Raw genomic sequence first — 18894 nt, 5'->3', positions numbered from 1 at the left:
GAAATGCCAAATGGAAAGTGGGGGTGGGGGGACCCCAAGCCCCTTCCTTAACTCTGCAGCCTGAATCCTGACCGCCAGAAGTGAGCAGCATAGAAAGGAGAGGAGAGGCCTTCGAGTGACTGATGTGCACATGTCCTTGGTGTGAAGCCAGATTGTCAGTCACCTCACAGCGAAGCCCACCAGTCTCCCCACCCCACAGCTGCCAATCAGTTATTCAATGCATCACTCAAAGCTTAACCTGCAGTCACGTCTCACCAGACATTTCAAGGGAGTCTCCAGAATCAAAGAGGGAGGGCAAAGCAGACAAAGAAGCCAAGATATTGGAAGTAAGTCGTTAATGCAGAAAGCAGAAGACAGTACAAAAGTTATTAGTGTCCTCAGTGAGTTCAGAGATTGTGTCCATGAAATAAGATGCTATACATGCTATATAAAAAGAGAATAACAAGAGAAGAAGAAAGGGCACAGGGAGAATGAAATAATTTTTAGAAAGTCAATAGAAGGGTTGAGAGATAATGAACAGGAAATCTCCCAAAGGCGAAACCAGAAGACAATGTGAGGAAATGAGAGGATTAGTCCAGGAAGGTTCCCATCTGACTGATGGATTTTCCATGGATTCCAGGAAAAGCAGAGAAGAGGAAACTATCAAAGAAATGATATAAGGACTGGAGGTATAGCTCAGTTGGTAGCGTGCTAGCGTGCTTGTCTAGCATGCATAAGGCCCTGGGTTCAATCCCCAGCGCCTCAAAAGAAAAGAAAAGAAATGATATAAGAACATTTCATCTTCAAGAGCGTGAGTCTTCAGGCTGACAGGGTTCAGTACAAATAAAAAAAAGAGTCACCCTAAAGCAGCACATCGTCACCAAATGTCAGACTACCAAGGATAAAGAGAAGATCCCTAAAGGTTTGGCAGGATAGATTACATACAAATTATCAGGAACCACAATGGTTTCAGATGCTTCAGTGGCCACACTGGGAGCTAGAAGATGAGGAAGTCATGCCTTCCAAGTTCTGATGGGAGTCCAGGCATGGTGGTGCGTACCTGTAATCCTAGCTACCCTGGAGCCTGGGGAAGGAGGATGGAGAGTTCAAGTCCAGCCTCTGCAACTTGGTGAGACCTTGTCTCAAGATAAAAAAAAAAAAAATTAAAGAGCTGGGATTGTGGCTTGAGTGCTCACCTAGCACAGGCAGGACCCGGGTTCCATCCTCAGCACTACATACAAATAAAGGCATTGTGTTGTGTCCATCTATACCTTTAAAAAAATTAAAAAGAAGGCTGGGGATAGTGGTAGAGCACCTGCCTAGCATGTGTGAGGCCCTGGGATCCATCTCACAATCTAGTGAGATCCTGTATCAAAATAAAGAATAAAAAAGAGTTGGAGATGTAGCTCAGTGGGAAAGCACTCCTGGGTTCAATTCCCTAGTATCCCAAAAACATCCTGATGGAAAATTATTTTCAACTACTATTCCAGATACAGTTAAAAAAAATAAAAACACAAATGAGGATAGAAAAAGACATTTTCAGACAAGCAAGGGGATAAAAAAACTGCCCCATATGCCCTTTCTTAGGAAATGACTGGACAATGTTCTCCACCAAAATGAGGGTATAAACCAAGAGAGATGGACACTTTCAAGCCAGAAAACAGGTGCTCGAACAGAGGGAAAGAGGGGTACAGCTGTGTAGATAGCAGCCAGACTCGGGAGGAAAGGGGAGGAATAAAGAAAGGCCCAGTAGACAGATCAGTAGGAAAACAAAAGGATGGATCATGTCCCTGCACAGAGAAGGCATTTTATGGATCTGTTGGTATGTTGGAAGAGATTTGGAAATATGTGCCCAGAACTAAGCAAATGAAAAATGAGATAATTATTAACTCCAGGAAAATAAAAGTCTACACTATAAAACAAATGTAATTATAGTATACTCTTTGGCTCAGAAAAGGAAGGATAATATCTATGGAATCTTAAGAATGTAAAACCTAAAAGTATGGAGAAAAAAGTCGGACATGATGGTGCATGCTTCCAGACACTCAGGAGGCTGAGGCGGGAGTATTGTTAGAATATTGTTAGAGTGCATGAGTTCAAGACCATCCTGGGCAATATAGTGAAACTCTGTCTCAGTAAATAAATAAATAAATAAATAAATAAATAAATAAATAAATAAATGCAAAAAAGAAATAATAAAGAAAAAAGAGGAGGGCTGAGATTGTAGCTCTGTGGTAGAGTGCTTATCCAGCATGTGTGAGGCATTAGCTTCAATTCTCAGCACTACATATAAATAAATAAAGATCCATCAACAACCAAAAAAAAAAAAAAGAAAGAAGAGGAAAAGAATGTAAACCCTGAATAATAATGATAATAATAATAAGAATTATTATTATTATTATTATTATTATTATTATTACTATTTTGAGATAGAGTCTCACTTTGTTGCCTAGGCTGGCCTCAACTCCTGGACCTCCTGTCTCAGTCTTCCAAGTAGCTGAGATTATAAATATGTGCCACCTTACCAGGCTAACTAATCCTGAATATTGATTTAGCTAAAAATTGTGATAAAACTATATTGGAGAATGGAAAGAGGAAGAGTTGGGTCTACCATAATATGGAACTATGCTGGACATTCCTGTGTTCACAGATACTTAGTTCTCCTTGCATGTAGAAAACTGTATGTCTCCACCTCTTGTAGGTGGGCGCCACTATAGGACTACTTCTGGCTGGTGGGCCCGAGGTGGAAGTACCTTGCTGCTGTTAGAGGAATACTTAGATGCCTCTCTGCTCCCTCTGGGATGATCAAGGAGACCGTGGGTCAAGATGGCAGAGCCACAAAAATGAAGCAACCTGGAATTGCCTCTTGGAATATGAGGTCCTGACAATGTTGAGTGGATTCTGCAATGTAGGAAATAAACCTTCAATCTGTTAAGCCACTGAGATTTGGGGACTGTTTGTTACTGCTGCATAGCCTTACTTAACCAAATACAAACGTCAGTAAATACTCTAAATACTCTCTAAAATTCATACATCAAGAAATAGCTTATACTTTAGAATTATAGAAATAATCACCAAAATAAATAATTAAAAACATTACCAGTGGTTACCTCTGGGGAGTAGGACAGAGGAGAGAGGAGGGGTGAACAGAGAGGGGCAACCGTTTTCATTACAGTACTCTGTGCCTTTTTGCAGTCTCTAGTTGTATTACATAGGCAGAAATAGAATTTTAACAAAAAATGACTTTTATATGCATAGTTTGGAAAATCTCCACCAAATCATTTCAGTGACTGTCTCTTGGGAGGGAAAGCCTGCTAGACAGGATGTTTGAAAAGCTACAGATGTGGCTGGACACAGGCAGGCATTGTGGGTGAGGAGGCTGTGCCAGTCTGAGATGGAAACGGGGAGGTATGGAACCGTGTCCTGAGCAGATCTGCTTTTCAGAGTGAGCACCCTTCCCTGTGTGGGTGATGGATGAACTTGGGGGAGAGAGACTGCTGATGGTGAGCAGTTGGGAGGCTGCTGCGCTGGTCTTGGTGCGAGCTGATGAACCACAGAGGAAGCCATCTCCTGTGAGCCAGGCACAGTGGTGCATGCCTGTAATCCCAGCCACTTGGGAGGCTGAGGCAGGAGGATTGAAATTTGAGGCCAAATTTGGCAGCTTTTAGTGAGACATTGTCTCAAAATAAAAAGGGCTGGGGATGTAGCTCAATGGTGAAGCACTCCTGGATTCAACCCCCAGTACCAAAACAACAACAACAACAACAAAGACATCTTTGTCACAAATGGAGCCTGCTGTTTGCACTGTTGATAGCAAGAAACAAAATGGACCAAGTCCCCTTCCTTCAGGGAGCTCACATGGGCAAGAGATCCCCAGGGACAGAAGAGAAGATACATATGTCAGTAATAACGTGAGGCAGTGGTTCATGGTCTAGAGAAAAGCAGAGAGCTGGGAGGCAGTACTTAAGGGGATACTTAAGATAGGGTGATCAGGAAGGGCGTCTCTAAGGAGGTGACATTTGAAGGGTCCTCAGTTATGTGAAAGAGTAAGTCAATCAAAATTTGGGAAAAAGAAAGTCCAGAGGTTCTGGGATGGGAGCAGGACTTGGCCGGTCTGAGGAACAGCAAAGAGGCCGGGGTGTGGCAGAGGACCCCAGGAGAGAGACAGGTGCTGGGAGCCAGGGTCCCAGAGGTTGTGGAACACAGAGGGAAATTTGGGGGATCACAGGGGTTAGAGGTTAAGAGCAAGAGCATGGAGTGATTTGTCTGGGGGCTGGAGAGAAAATCGGCTAAAGAGGCCATCAGAGCAGGGCTGGGCGGTGGGGGCCAGAGAGGAAAGCAGGGAAAGAGAGATCTGGGGTCCCCCTGGCAGGCCGCGCTGGGCCACTCAGCCCCCCTGGACCAGTTAGAGCAACTCCAGCTCCTGCTTCCCAGCATCCCAGCCCCCTCAGGGAAAGGAAGGATCCTTCACATCAAAATAGCAGGCAAAGAACAGCCTCAAATTGTTCTGCGTAAAAGCGAGAAATTAGAAGAGTCAGCTGTGGGCCCGCCGCCGCCCACGCAGCTGCCACCCGCACCCGCCACCCGCACCCTGCTGGAGACCCACTTCCCGGCGCTGCAATTCTGCTGTCTCCCAGCAAAACTTTTTACTTCTCCAGCACTGAGCAAATAGCAGCTATTTTGAGAGGGAATGGGACAGATGCTGGCCCTGGAGGACAAGGATCACGTCCATTTTTCTTTTTTAAACTCAAAAAATAAATTAAAAAACCCAACCATCACTTGAAGGAACAGCTTTGGCAGATGGGAGTTTGTTCGGCAGTGAGTGTCCTCATCCTGGGCGGTATGAGGGACGCTCAAGGAGAGAGAGACACACAGAGACTCACACTGTGGCATCGCCCTTGCAGTAGAGTGGGGAAAGAGCATGGGAAGTCAGCCAAATTTTCAGGTTGGCTCTGCTGCTGTGTGACCTTAGGTGAGTTGTGCCACCTCTCTGGCCTTCAGTTTCCCTGTCATTAGTATGGGCTTATGGATGCACAATAATTCTCAAATGTTAGAGTTCTTAAGAATCCCTTGGGGTTGGGGTGTGCTTGTTAAAGATGGAGAATCCCAGGCTCCAGTTGTAGATTAAGATGTAGCAGGGCTGGGGATGTGGCTCAAGCAGTAGCGCGCTCGCCTGGCATGCGTGCGGCCCGGGTTCGATCCTCAGCACCACATACCAACAGGGATGTTGTGTCCACCGAGAACTAAAAAGTGAATATTGAACGTTCTCTCTCTCTCTCTCTCTCTCTCTCTCTCTCTCTCTCTCTCTCCCCCCTCTCACTCTCTTTAAAAAAAAAAAAAAAAAAAAGATGTAGCAGCCAGGCATGGTGGCATATGCCTGTAATCTCAGCAACTCAAGAGGCTGAGGCAGGAGGATAGTAAGTTTGAGGCTGGCCTGGGCAACTTATTAAGACCTAGCAGATCTGAGGTGGGTTTGAGAAATCTACATTTCTCATAGGCTTTTCTGGTAATTGTGAAGGGAGCCCTTGGACCCCACCTTAATAAAATTGCTTCCCTCAATCTCTCAGGCTGTGGTATACGAGCCATGCTCATGAGTGTTGCTCTCACAGTGCAAACCTTCTTTGGGTTCCTCTGAATTCCAGGGTCATGAAAGGAGTCCTGCCCCCTGCCTCAGTGCCTCTGTGTTCCTGTGATGAGTGCTGCTTTGCGATAGTCTCCTTCAGGCTACCCAGTGTCCAGCAGAGGCCCTGGTGCAGAAGGGACCATGGCTATAAATGTTGGCCAAACAAGGGATCAGCTGCAGTGCAGAAACAGAGCACGGAGGATGCTGGGAGTGCTGGGTGCAGAGTTTGGTTGCACACCTCTGGCTTGATACCTGGGTTTGTGTCCTGGGCAGGGTGTATGACACTGTCAGCAACTCACCTTCCCCACACCCCTGGGGAAGTAAGGAGGGGCACTGAGGTTTCTATACAGGGATGAGACCAGATGCATGGCCAAGGCAGGGCCAGGAGCCTTGGTCTACCATGGAGGACAGCCCAGAGGTCTAGGGCCCCAGACGGTCTGCTAGGCAGAGTCCCTTCCTCAGAGTTGTTCAATCATACTCCCCAAAATAGGCCAGCGGTGGGAGCTAGAGAGTCAGATCATTCTGGTCAAGTGCCCAGCTTCATTCTGCATAGACAAAGAGTAATAACAATTATCCTCTCTTGAGTGATTTCTTTCATTTTTTGGTCAGGGGGAGTACTGGGGATTGAACTCAGGGACATTCGACCACTGAGCCACATCCCCACCCCTATTTTGTATTTTATTTAGAGTCAGGGTCTCACTGAGTTGCTTAGCACCTTGCTTTTCCTGAGGATGGCTTTGAACTCACAGTCTTCCTGCCTCAGCTTCCGGAGCCACTGGAATTACAGGCATGCACCACCGTGCTGGGGCAGAGTGATTTCTTATTTTTCTTCCTTTTTTCCTTTTTTGTGATGCTGGGGCTTGAACCCCAGTGCCTTGTACACCCCCAGCCTTGTCCTACATGTTTAGCAATCATAGGATTCAGGGCTAAGTTCTATATTATCCCATTAAATTTTTACAACAACCCTAATACTGCCCAACAAATAAAACAAACAAAAAAATATAACCATCCCAAGAGGCTGGTATAAGTATTACCCTCTTTTTAAATTAAGGACACTGAGGCTCAGACTGTTCAAGCTTCTGGCCCAGAGTTACTCAGTGGAGGCAGGATTAGAACCCCGATATGTTTTCCTCTGGAGCCAGTGTTTCCTTTAACCATATTGCTTAGTACCTCACAGAAGATAAGAATTTTCCTAAAATACCTTCTGTCAAAGTCACCCACAGCAGAGAAGTCCTTTTTGGCATCTGTTGTAGTGTGAAGGAGTGATACCAAACCAGATGATTCAGGGTTCCAGTCCCACCCCTGCCCTGACCTTTTATGTGACCTTGAGCAAGTCACTTCACCTCCCTGAGTTTAATAAAAACTGAAATCTGTGACATGGGATGATTAACCATGTACTTCCTCCTAAGGTACACTAAGTTGAAGACGGCCACCAACATCTACATCTTCAACCTGGCCTTGGCCGATGCGCTGGCCACCAGCACACTGCCCTTCCAGAGTGCCAAGTACCTGATGGAGACGTGGCCCTTCGGGGAGCTGCTCTGCAAGGCTGTGCTCTCTATCGACTACTACAACATGTTCACCAGCATCTTCACTCTCACCATGATGAGCGTCGACCGCTACATCGCCGTCTGCCACCCGGTCAAGGCCCTGGACTTCCGCACACCTGCCAAGGCCAAGCTGATCAACATCTGCATCTGGGTCCTGGCCTCAGGTGTTGGTGTCCCCATCATGGTCATGGCTGTGACCCGACCCCGGGGTGAGTGAGGGAGGGAGCTGTGGCACAGGCCTCTGACTGTAGGAGGCAGCATGTGGGCCCCCGTAGGTCTCCAGGGAAGCTACCAGGAAGAGTGGAGGTGGCTCACCAGTGGAGGAGTGGTTGGTGGAGCAAAGGAGGTGTGATAGCTGGCCAGTAGGAGGACAGAAGGTCCACCAGTGGGAGTGGAATTGTTGACCAAGGAGCAATGTGGGTGTTGAATATTATGAAGATGAATGACTGCTCAGGGCTCAAATAGATTGCTGGCCAAATTGGATTTTTGGGGGGGACAGGGATACTGGGCATTGAACCCAAGGGTGCTTCACCACTGAGCCACATCCCCAGCCCTTTTTTTATTTTTTTTAATTTTTTTTTAAAGAGAGAGTGAGAGAGGGGAGAGAGAGAGAGAGAGAGAATTTTTAATATTTATTTTTTTTTTAGTTCTCGGCGGACACAACATCTTTGTTGGTATGTGGTGCTGAGGATCGAACCTGGGCCGCACACATGCGAGGCGAGCGCGCTACCGCTTGAGCCACATCCCCAGCCCCGCCAGCCCTTTTTTTAAAAAAAATATTTTATTTTGAGACAGGGACTCCCTGAGTTGCTAGGGCCTGGTTAATTTGCTGAGGCTGGCTTCCAACTTGCAATCCTCTTCCCTCAGCCTCCCAAGCTGCTGGGATTACAGGCATGCCACCATGCCCAGTGCCAAATGGAATTTGGGATTGTGGATGGCTGGTCTACATTCACGTAGGTGGATGGCCAGGACTGTGTGGATGATTGACCTCTATGGAAATGGATGATGGCCAGTGGGGTGAGGTGTCATTGACCAATGAGCAGTGGAGGCTACAAGATTTGCAGTCCCATCCCAAACTCTCTTCTATCCCACTTTGAAAACTATTGGCCAGATGACCAAAGTTAGGCCTAGAAAATGGCCCTAAGAGAATGATAGATGCTTTTCCTTAGAATAAAATGGGAATCACTTTAGTTACTAACTATACTAGTTACTCTAGCTACTGTAACAGTCTGCAAAGCTCGGGGGCTTAACACTTCAGAAATTTATTTCTCATTCACATCACAATATACCATGAGTAAGAGGAGCACAGTTACTCAGAGATCCAGTCTCCCACCGATGGTTCCTGAATCTTCCTCTGCTGGCCTCAGGCTGGCAGATGAACATGGAGAAGGAGCAGGGAGAAAGCACAACCACTTTTCAGTGCTATGGCCCATGTCTTCCTGGTGATAGCTAGATGGTCACATGACCTTACCTTGATATAAGGAAGTGGGAAATGTAGTATTGAAGGGTGCCAAAGACATTAGTAACTAATTAACCTCTCTGAGCCACATTTATCATGGAGTGTGGAAAGGTTAAATGAGGTAATATGAAAAAAAAAAAAAACAACCAAAAAAACACTTAAGCGAAGGACTGGCTTATTGCCAAGGCCCAGTAAATAGCAGGTGTTAAATGATGAATGAAGCCTTTAGACAAGGCAGGGATTCCTACCTCCATTCAACCGGAAGACAACTTGGAGAGGTCAGATGGTTTACTTAGGGCTCGTTGGGTGGAACTTGAGCCACAACCCAAAGTTCCTGCACTCAGATCGGTTGCTCCTCTTGGCACTTTGGGTAGAGGTTTGCAGAGGCTTGGTGCTGTGGGTAAAAGGGGAGCAGGCTTGATGGGAGTCTTGACAGTCATAAGACAGACACTCTGGTGCACATATAGCCTCTTAGTGATTGGTTTTAGCCGCAGGGCCCTATTTCTCACTGTTAGCCTTTAGTTCATAAGCCATTAACTACTGCCCTGCTGGGGGCTCACTGCACACACACACACACACACACACACACGCACACACACACACTGTGTGTGCCATTAGCACTTGTGGGTTCTATGTGCCACTTCCTGTTTGGTTTTAAACAAGTGCTGTTCCCTTCTGAGTTTGGTTCTGCTATCTGAACAATGAAGGTTGGACTCAGTCATCTGGGAGTCCAGGCAGCCTGATGTCCTGCAAACCACTTTGTGGGTCCCCAGTCCCTTTCTTATAACTCCTAATCTTCAAGTCTATTGTGTGGCTCCAAGAGATCTTGGGAGTCTCCTGGACCAGCCTCAAGCCTGCATCAGAATCCAAAATGCTATTGAAGCCCAGGCCCACACTCCAAGAACAGGGAGCTCCTTCCCTCCTTGGTCCCTTTCCTATCTTTGGGCAGGTATGGCTGTCAGAAAATTGTTGTTTTTCTCTTTTTGTAGTACTGGGGACAGAACCCAGGGTTCCACATGGTAGGCGAGCACTCTACCACTGAGCTACATCCCCAGCTTAGGAAGTTCTTCCTGACATTAGCTGGGATCTATCTCCCTCCAGGGAAGCTGGTTCTAGCCTTAGTCTGTGGGCTCCTGTATGTATTTACCCCTGGTCTCTGCGCTCTGTTTAAGCACTTGAACTCCACTGTGCTAAATGTCTTAAATCCCTTAGCCTATTTAATCCTCATGATAATCCTGCAAGTTACACTCTGCAGAAGCTTGAAGAGGGTAAGTAATTTGTCCAGGGTCACAGTGTACACAGTCAGGGCCTGATTCCAACGCTTTTTTTTTTTTTTTTTTTTTTTTTAGGGAGAGATACCAGGGATTGAACTCAGGGGCACTCAACCACTGAGCCACATCCCCAGCCCTATTTTGTATTTTGCTTAGACACGGGGTCTCACTGAGTTGCTTTGGGCCTTGCTAAGTTGCTGAGGCTGGGTTTGAACTCATGGATCCTCTTGTCTCAGCCTCCCAAATTACTGGGATTACAGGCGCATTTTACGGCGCTGAGCTTGAGCTTGAGTCCTGCTCCTAACTCATGCTTCATTAGTCAATCTTAGCATTACAGAACCACTGGAGCAAGTTTGGGAATGTGTGGGCCTTGTCACAGTGACTGGCAGAAGAATCACCTTGAGCAACCAGGAGGAGGTGGTGGTGCTTGACCAAGACCAGAAGGTGCGACCAGCAGGCAGAGCCCCCGAGGTGCACAGACCCCTCACCGCATCTTTGTCTCCCCTTGTTTTCCCCACGCAGATGGGGCGGTGGTATGCATGCTCCAGTTTCCCAGCCCCAGCTGGTACTGGGACACGGTGACCAAGATCTGCGTGTTCCTCTTCGCCTTCGTGGTGCCCATCCTCATCATCACTGTGTGCTACGGCCTCATGCTGCTGCGCTTGCGCAGCGTGCGCCTCCTGTCAGGCTCCAAGGAGAAGGACCGCAGCCTGCGGCGCATCACGCGTATGGTGCTGGTGGTGGTAGGCGCCTTTGTGGTGTGCTGGGCGCCCATCCACATCTTCGTCATCGTCTGGACGCTGGTGGACATCGACCGGCGCGACCCACTAGTGGTGGCCGCTCTGCACCTGTGCATCGCGCTGGGCTACGCCAACAGCAGCCTCAACCCCGTGCTCTACGCCTTCCTCGACGAGAACTTCAGGCGCTGCTTCCGCCAACTCTGCCGCACGCCCTGCGGCCGCCCGGAGCCAGCCAGCTTCAGCCGCGCCCGGGAAGCCACCGCCCGCGAGCGTGTCACCGCTTGCACCCAATCGGTCGGCCCGGGTGGTGGCGCTGCCGCCTGACCAGTCCTGGCTGGCCCCCGCGCGCTCCTCCGAAATGACCCGGCGGTCACACTGAGCCCCCTGGGAAGCGGGGACCACTATTCGAAATGGGGCAGTAGAAGGTCGGATTCTGTTTTGGAGAAGAGCATGGGACTTGAGGCCATCCAGCGGCCGTGAGGTGGAGCCTGTGCAGTGGGGTGGGCCTCGGCGCTGGGTGCAAGGTGGAAGGCTCCAGATTGGGAGTGGGGGGCGGGGCCTGCAGCTCTAGAACCGAGCCCCTTAATAAGGCCTCTCCAGCGGGGTGGAGAGTTGGGGACAACCTCGAATTCTATCTCACCCTGAGTGGGACTTCTATTGGGTTCTGCCCTGAGATCTGGGGATTCTGGGCCCAGGATCCAGTGGTGGGGACAGTGGCTTGAGTTGTAAGATTGGGCATGTGCATCGTGTAGAGGATCCTCTCCCAGGAGGAAATGGGGGTACCACAGAGTAGGCGGGATGCTGCTGGAGAATCGGTCACGAGATAGGAGGGCCTGTATGCACTATCTGGAACCTCAGATTTTGGGTGGAGTCCCACCCCTGTTCTAGCAAGGGACAGGACTCCTTGAGGTCTTTGTTCAACTTTACTTCTTTATAGATAAAGAAAATACAAGACAAACAGAAGGAAAGAGAGAAATAATGTACTTTCTCTCTTGGACATTCATTTCCACGGAGTGGTTCAGAGATCCAGCTCCACAATTGACGTAGTGGCCACAACACCAACTTCCAGTGGGGTTTTGGGACAGGATGGTGGAGCCAGGCTAGCTGTTCCATCAAAGACGATTGAAACAGGGCCTTGGTTGGGACAGGGTCCCCAGGGCCCTAAAGCTCAGGAAAAAGCAAGAAGGGCTGGGTGCTGCACCCAGCTTCAGTGGACTTCTGTGCCAAGGGGCAGTGGTGGGTGGGCTGAGACAGAGAGGTAAGGCTTCTGCTGTGAAATTAGTCCCTCAAGGTTGAAGGTGGATGTTTTACAGAGACCCCAGGGTCCTGGCATTTGTGACCCAGTACTAGAACACAGAGGGCCATCTAATGATAGCTCCATGCATGGTGAGTGCCACTGGAACTGGGCTGGGGGTTGCCAGAAGAACAAGTATAGATGCTTGGAATTCTGATAAGCACCCCAATATTCTTTCCCCTTCTCCCAGCATCTGGCTGTGACCCAGGTATCTGGTGCCAGTGACTAGTGAACTGGAACTGCCCACATGGGGCCTGACTTGGAAGGAACTGGGGGAAAGTGCCTTTCGTAACTGCAATGCTAGTGTTGGCCATGATCCTCTCTCCTTTTGCCCCAAGGATCCAAGGTCCCTGACCTAATTCAATTCACCCAGCTCCCCCTTCAAGCTACTGAGGGTAGGGTTCACCTAAAGATGGTCATAGGAATCTGTTCAGATATCCCAGATCTTTGCTTCCCTTCTCCCCAGGCAGGGTCTGTCTTTGCTACCCATCCTCTGGGCCTCCTCTTCCCCCGCCCCCCCCCAGACACTGTCTGACTGCCTCAGCAACGCACCCCTGACTCCCTATTGAAGCAGCCTGGTGACATCCTTGTAAAAACAAATTTAATTTTCTTCCTTTTTTGGGACAGATGGAAAGAAATTGACGTCTTTGTCTCAAACAAAAAAAGAAAAGAGAAAGAAACAATATACCTCTTTCCCCTTTGACAGCCATTTCTTTGGAACAAAAGCTGCAGGCTGTCACTCCAACAGACACTGAAGTAGCATTCGGGGGAGAGGGTTGGGCACCAAGAAGGGCTTCATGCACTTTGTGCACAGGGGTAAGAGTCCCTTCGGTGGTCAAAGTGCAGCCCTTCTTAGGGTGAAGAAGCCTTGGACCTGGAGATATTCTTCCTCTAGGAAATAGATCCCCTGGGACCTAGGATGCAAGGCAGTGGTCACCACTCAGATCAGCCTGCTAAGCCACCATGACCTGGGGTCTCAAGCCTCCTAGCTCACCTCACCAACTGAATGGACCCTATGACCATAGAGACTTCCATTTGAATGTGTAGGGGATGTGTGAATGGGGGTGATCAGCAAGGCAGGGGCACCTGGATACTCCTAATCATTTGGGAATCTCCTATTTTGGGGAGATGGCAGAGAAAGGGGACAATTCAGGAATTAGGGAAGACTCCTGAAATAGATGACAGAGAAGTCAGGGCTGTTTATTCATCTTGCAAGGACTGTGTCTTCTCTGCCCCCACTCAGAAGAGGCCTGTCTCAAAGCTGCTTCAAGCCCACTCACTGCCACCCCCTGTGGGTATAACAGATCTGGTTGCTTTTTATCTCTTTGATATAAAATTGTTCTAGGTCAGCAGGGGCTGACCCAGACTGTGTGCATTTAAGGAAATGTACACTTGTGTTGAAATCTACTTCCTGCTAGGCTGTGCGCCCTGGGCACTGGGACAGGGAAATGTCGGGCTTGACCTGCCCTCAGAAATCTCAGAGCCAATGCTGGGAGACAAAGCATAAACAGGTAGTTGCATGTCAGTGATAAGTGCAGCGGCAGGGATCCCCAGGGATGGCATTGCAGGAAGTGTCTTTTTTAGATTTTTACTAAAAACACTTGTTTGAAACAATTCTATAAGAGTTTAGAAGGTGTCAAGGGACCCTAAAGGATGAGTAGGAGCTGGTCACCAAGAAGAGGGAACAGTGAGTGCAAAAGCATGGGACCAGGCATGGTGGCACACATCTGTAATCCCAGCAGCTCAGGGATCACGAGTTCAAAGGCAGCCTCAGCAAAAGTGAGGCACTAAGCAACTCAGTGAGACCCTGTCTCCAAATAAAATACAAAATAGGGCTGGGATGTGGCTCAGTGGTTGAGGGCCCCTGAGTTCAATCCCTGGTACCAAAGGGGGAGGGGGGAAAGCACAGGGATGTTCAAGTGCTTGGCAAACCCAAGAAGTTCGGTGCAGCAGGAGCACAGGACTTGACTGAGCGTGTCCGAGTGCCAGGCTCACTGCCAAATGCTTTTTGCAGTTTATCCCAGCTGGTCCTTGTGTCTGTCCATTCGGGGAAGTAGTATTATTCCTCTTTTAGATAAGAAAGCCAAGGCTCAAAGAGATCAAGCCACTTGCTCCTGAGTCACGGAGCCTGTTAACAGCTGCAGAACTCAGGTCAGTGGAATTCCAAGAAAAGTTCCAGGGTCCAAGTTTGCAGTTAATTCCAGGCATCATTAAAGTAGAAAGACATTGGGAGTTGGAACCCTGGGATGGGGTTTTTGAAGACTTGAAACAAAATGGGAAAACCTGAAGGAAAAGGGCAAATTTTCATGAACTTTTGTTCCTCCTGAAGCTCTCTAAATCTTCACATTTCAAAATGTACCGTGTGTGATACATTCTAAAGCTCCAAATTGACAGTGTAATTCTAGATCATCACAGGGTTCTGAAAACTGCAGAGTAGGTCTCTACCCCCCTAATTTTCCATTGCTCATTCTCTAGGAGATGGAAGGGAAGCTTTTGCTCCTGGTTTAAAAATGTCCTATAGTTGGCTGGACGTGGAGGCACATGCCTGTAATCCCAGTGACTTGGGAGGCTGAGGGAGGTGGATTTGCAATTTTGATACCAGCCTCTGCAACTTAGCAGGACCCTGTCTCAAAATTAAAATAAAAAGGGGGACCCGGGGGGGGTATAGATTAGTCTTAAAGCACACCTGCGTTCAACCCCCAGTACCAATAAATAAAAATGTCCTACAATTTCATGTCTCTTCTTGTTGTAATAAAAGTAATGGTTAAGGCTGGAATCAGGTCTTGGCTTTCCCTTTATGAGCCTTAGTTTCCTCATCTGTAGAGTGGGCTTCCTTCCAGTGGTGGTTGTGAGGATTTAATGAGATAATGCATGTACAGGTGTAACCATAGGGTCCATCACATAAGGATGCTCTTAGCACAATAAGTAACTGGAGCTGAACTGCAAGGTCAGAGCTAAAGACTCCCCAGGGAAATTGGATGGGCTTTCAGGGGTAGCAATGAAAAGAGAGAAGAGACTGGTGTCCTGGCATGTGGATCCCCACTCTTCCTAGGCTCAGGAGCCACCATGGAGAGTGAAAAGCTGCTGGAGAAGCAGGAGGAGGATGGGGAAATACGCTGCCATGGAAACTGGAGGAGGAAGGCATTCCCAGGGGGAGGGAGTGATGGATAATGTCAAGTGTCATTCGAGAGGCTGGGGATGGGGAGGGCAGAGGATAATAGGAGTAAACCAGAGCCCTCGAGTTCACTCTCCTACATGGCCAGGAAGCCTCAGAACCTGGCTTCAAGTCTCAGCCCTGAAGCTAAATGTCTGTGTGAGCTAGGCAGAGGATTTGCCCTCTCTGTGCTTCTGTTTCCTCCTGGATCTAAGACAAGGGATGGGTCAGTGTGTAATAGATGGTCCATCTCTAATAAGATTCCAGGTTTTGCTGAATGGTTGGCCACTCACTGGCAGTGCGATCTTACACAAGTCACTACACCTCTCCAAGTCCCCTCTGAAAGCTGAGATATTGCAAGCCAAGTGTGTACCAAAGTGCCTGGCACATGATAGGTCCCCAATGCAGGGAGGTTCTCTAATAATTATGTGGGTGCCAGAGGCAATTGTTACAAGGTTTATTTGGTTTGGAATTTGAAATGCCTGAAGGCAGAGGGGGCTCATCAGCCTCTGGAGAGTTCTTGAAGCAGCAAGAGTCCAGGCTGGGCACCTGCTAGGTATCTATTCGGTCTCAGTCCAAAGACCAGCCCTCGTTCTCTGTATCAGTGTCAGGTCTCAAGCCTAGAGCCTACCAACTGCTGCAGATTTGGACTAGGAACCAGCCTCAGAGACTCCAAAGCCCCTAGGAAGTGATACCACCCTATTCCTGGCTCCATATACCTGCTCAAATATAAGACACATACACACAGCTTTCTTTCATTGTTTATTTATTTGTTATTCACTTCTAGGCATCAAGCAGTAGTGCTAGGAGCTGGAAGGGGTGATAGAAGAGAGTGAGGACCTAGTTCCCTACTCTGAACTTGCAGATGGGGGTCAGGAGACCAGGACAGCTGGGTGGGGCTCTGGCTGCAGGCAGCTTGGGGACTCAAAACCAGAGTTTACAGAGGGGCTGGTAAAACCCTTCAAAATGCACATACGGATCCTGTAGAGTGCAGAGCTGGGAGGTGGCCCAGGGTCTAGCTCCAGTACCATCACCGGGGTTGAGCCCCACCTGATGCATAGTCTTTTCCAGAGTGCAAATCACCTTTACACACGCCACCTCAGTGAAAGGCTGTTGGGATGCTACAGTAGATGACAGACACACTTAACTGTGCTCAGCTACATAGAGCAACTCATTAATGATCCCAGCCTGATTCGAGGTAGACGTTATTATTGTTATTACCTCCACTTCACAGATGAGGAAACTGAAGCTCAGTGGAGGGGATGGCTTGCCAAGGCCACATGGCTTGTCAGTGATTCCCCCGCTCTCCTCCTTCAGCCTCCCAAGAGGAATCACTCAGTGATGACACAGAAACTCCCTGCAAATCTCACTTCCGGTCATGGAGAGAGCATTCCCCGTGCCGGGTTCTATGGCTCAGTACCTTGGCAGCACATACTGCCCCATCACCTCCTCTGCCCATGCCAGCTGCCCCCAGAACAGCCCCATCCATCCCTCCCTGTCTTGGAAGCCCGATGTGTTCTGTCATATATATATTTTTTCAACTGCCTGCCATGTCTTTGCTGTGAGATGTCTTGAGCAAGCATTTCACTCTGAGCCCATTTCCTCCATCATGGAAGCAAGAAGTTGGCAAGATTTAGATAGAGGCTGAAAGTGAAGGGCCTGTCTGCTTTGGTCATAAAAGTTTCCAGCAAGTGCAAACAGGTCCATCGTAAGTGACTCTACCGAGTGGATGAATGGTGAGCCTGGTGCGTGGAGAAGGCTCAACGGATGGAACTTTTTTTAAAAAGTCTACTGTTTCAAGTTTTACCTGCTCCAATCCGTATTTCTTAATGCCATAGGTTGGAGCAAAAGTAACCATCTCCTTGAGTTTCAAAAGGAGGGACAGCCTACACGCAAGAAGCGATTTTCAAGAGTGTGTTTTCTTACCGGTTCCTTGTATGTGACGGTCCTATTTAGTCCCTCCCAGGGACCCAACAATGAGAGAAATCCTGGAAGGCAAGAGGAGTTTCTGGTGGCCCTGGCCTGGGATTTTTGGCCTGAATATTTGAATCATGGAGATGGAGTCCCTTGGTGGGTATCAGTGAAAATGACACTGGGAGTCATCTTCTAGAATCTCCTCTTAGAATGAATTATAAGATAAGAGGACAAGTGGTTTTGACTCTTTGTCCTCCATTCTTTGCTCTGTGATGTTGGGTAGGCTTCTGTCTTCTCTGGGCCTCTGTACACTTGAGAGGCAGAGGTGGGAATGGATAGATTCTGAGGACTCTGCCCGTCTGAAAGAGAACTGAGGTCTCTCCCTCATGTTCCTTGATCTCAGAAAGATATCTCTTGGTAAATCCACTGGACATTTGTCCAGAGACAGAGAGAACCACGCCCGGCAGGCTGATGTTTGTGATCGTCTCTTGGGGGCTGAAGGAGGCAGACATGTTGTCAATGAAGCTTGCTTCCCACCTGACCTTTGGCCCACTCCACGTCCCATCTTGGTATTGGGACCCAAACTTTTGATTTCCCAAATAAAGCAAGCGCTGTTCTCAGTGTCTACATCTCTGTGTGCTTCTTTCGTTTACCTTCTGTGGCCCCATCAGGAGGGGGCCCCAGGTTGGCGAGGTGACAGACCTGCCTTCTCACAGTGGAGGAAGCCCGAGCTCAGGACCTGCCCCAGGAAGATGCAGCATGGTTCTGAAGACCTACTCTAGCCACGTGGTGGTGCACACCTGTAATCCCAGTGGCTTGAGTGGCTGAGGCAGGAGGATCACAGGTTCAAAGCCAGCCTAAGCAATGGTGAGGAACTAAGCAACTCAGTGAGTCCCTGTCTCTAAATAAAATACAAAACAGGGCTGGGGGTGTGGCTCTGTGGCCAAGTGCCCCTGAGTTCAATCCCCAGTACAAAAAAAAAAAAAAAAAAAGACCTGGTCTAAAGGGACAGACAGCTGCCATGATGCCCGAGAGCCTGTGTCAGGCCACCCAGGCCTTGCTACTCCCCAGCCAGTCCCTACCTTCCACATGCCTCCTCCTCTTCCCTGCTCCCCCATCTAGTCCCTTTCCCTCCACTCCCAGCTGACATGTCTCTGAGGCTCCCTCTAACTTCTTCTTCCCTCTCCAGCCTCCACCTCCCTTCTCTCCCCCTGCTCCTCAGTGACCCTGCCTTTGGCCATAGAGTCCCCCGTGCGTTGAGGGAATTAGAGATCTTCTCCACTCCCTTGGCGTTCTTGAATACTTGCTGCTGATGATGGTTAGGAGGTAACATTGCCTGACCTGGGTATGCCTCCCTAGCAGCCCCCCAGGGCTTGGCCCCCCTAGCAGCCCCCCAGGGCCTGGCCCCCCTGCCATCTGGAGAAGCTTCCCCTCAGAGACCCAGCCTTAGGGAAGGCCTGCCAGGGCTGCCTGCCTCAAGGTGATGGGCACCACGCTTCAGTGCAGACTGTGGCAGGGGCACTGCAGGGCCACCAGGCTGCCCAGGTTGGGCTGGGTGCTGACTGTTTGGTCTCACCCCAATTAGAAAGGAGCGTAGATCAAGAAGATATCCTGGAGGCCTGGCAGCCCTTCCCAGAGTAGCTCCCACTAAGGCTGGGAAGATGGTCCTGAAGATGAGTGTGAGAGTGTGAGAGTGTGTGTGTGTGTGTGTGTGTGTGTGTGTGTACAGCATATGTGAGAATATCCACTGTTCCTGCAAGTGTGCGTGTAGAATGCTTTTTTAAAATGTATTCACCTTTGTGTGTTTCCTGAGGAAAACATACTCTGGGCCTCACTGTGCCCTTTTGTAAAATGGGATAAATAATTATTATAACTAGGAGTCTTCTGAGACAACTGCTGTGCATGATAAC

General features: G+C 48.8%; 1 protein-coding gene across 1 annotated transcript in view; it reads left to right on the top strand.

Moving 5' to 3' along the window:
* OPRD1 (opioid receptor delta 1) overlaps positions 1 to 17592 on the top strand; it is a 44380-nt gene extending 26788 nt beyond the window's left edge. Inside the window, exons 2-3 of the mRNA XM_081308432.1 lie at positions 7012 to 7361; positions 10405 to 17592. Of these exons, the coding sequence (XP_081164558.1) occupies positions 7012 to 7361; positions 10405 to 10946 (892 nt within the window). The 3' untranslated portion in view covers positions 10947 to 17592. The remainder of the gene's footprint in view (positions 1 to 7011; positions 7362 to 10404) is intronic.
* Positions 17593 to 18894: the final 1302 nt, after the last annotated feature.

The sequence above is a fragment of the Spermophilus citellus genome (assembly GCF_964194105.1).
Source record: "Spermophilus citellus genome assembly, chromosome: 9".
NCBI classification, from domain to species: domain Eukaryota; kingdom Metazoa; phylum Chordata; class Mammalia; order Rodentia; family Sciuridae; genus Spermophilus; species Spermophilus citellus.
The sequence above is the reverse complement of the archived record's forward strand: the minus strand, read 5'-3'. Positions and strand labels throughout refer to the sequence as shown.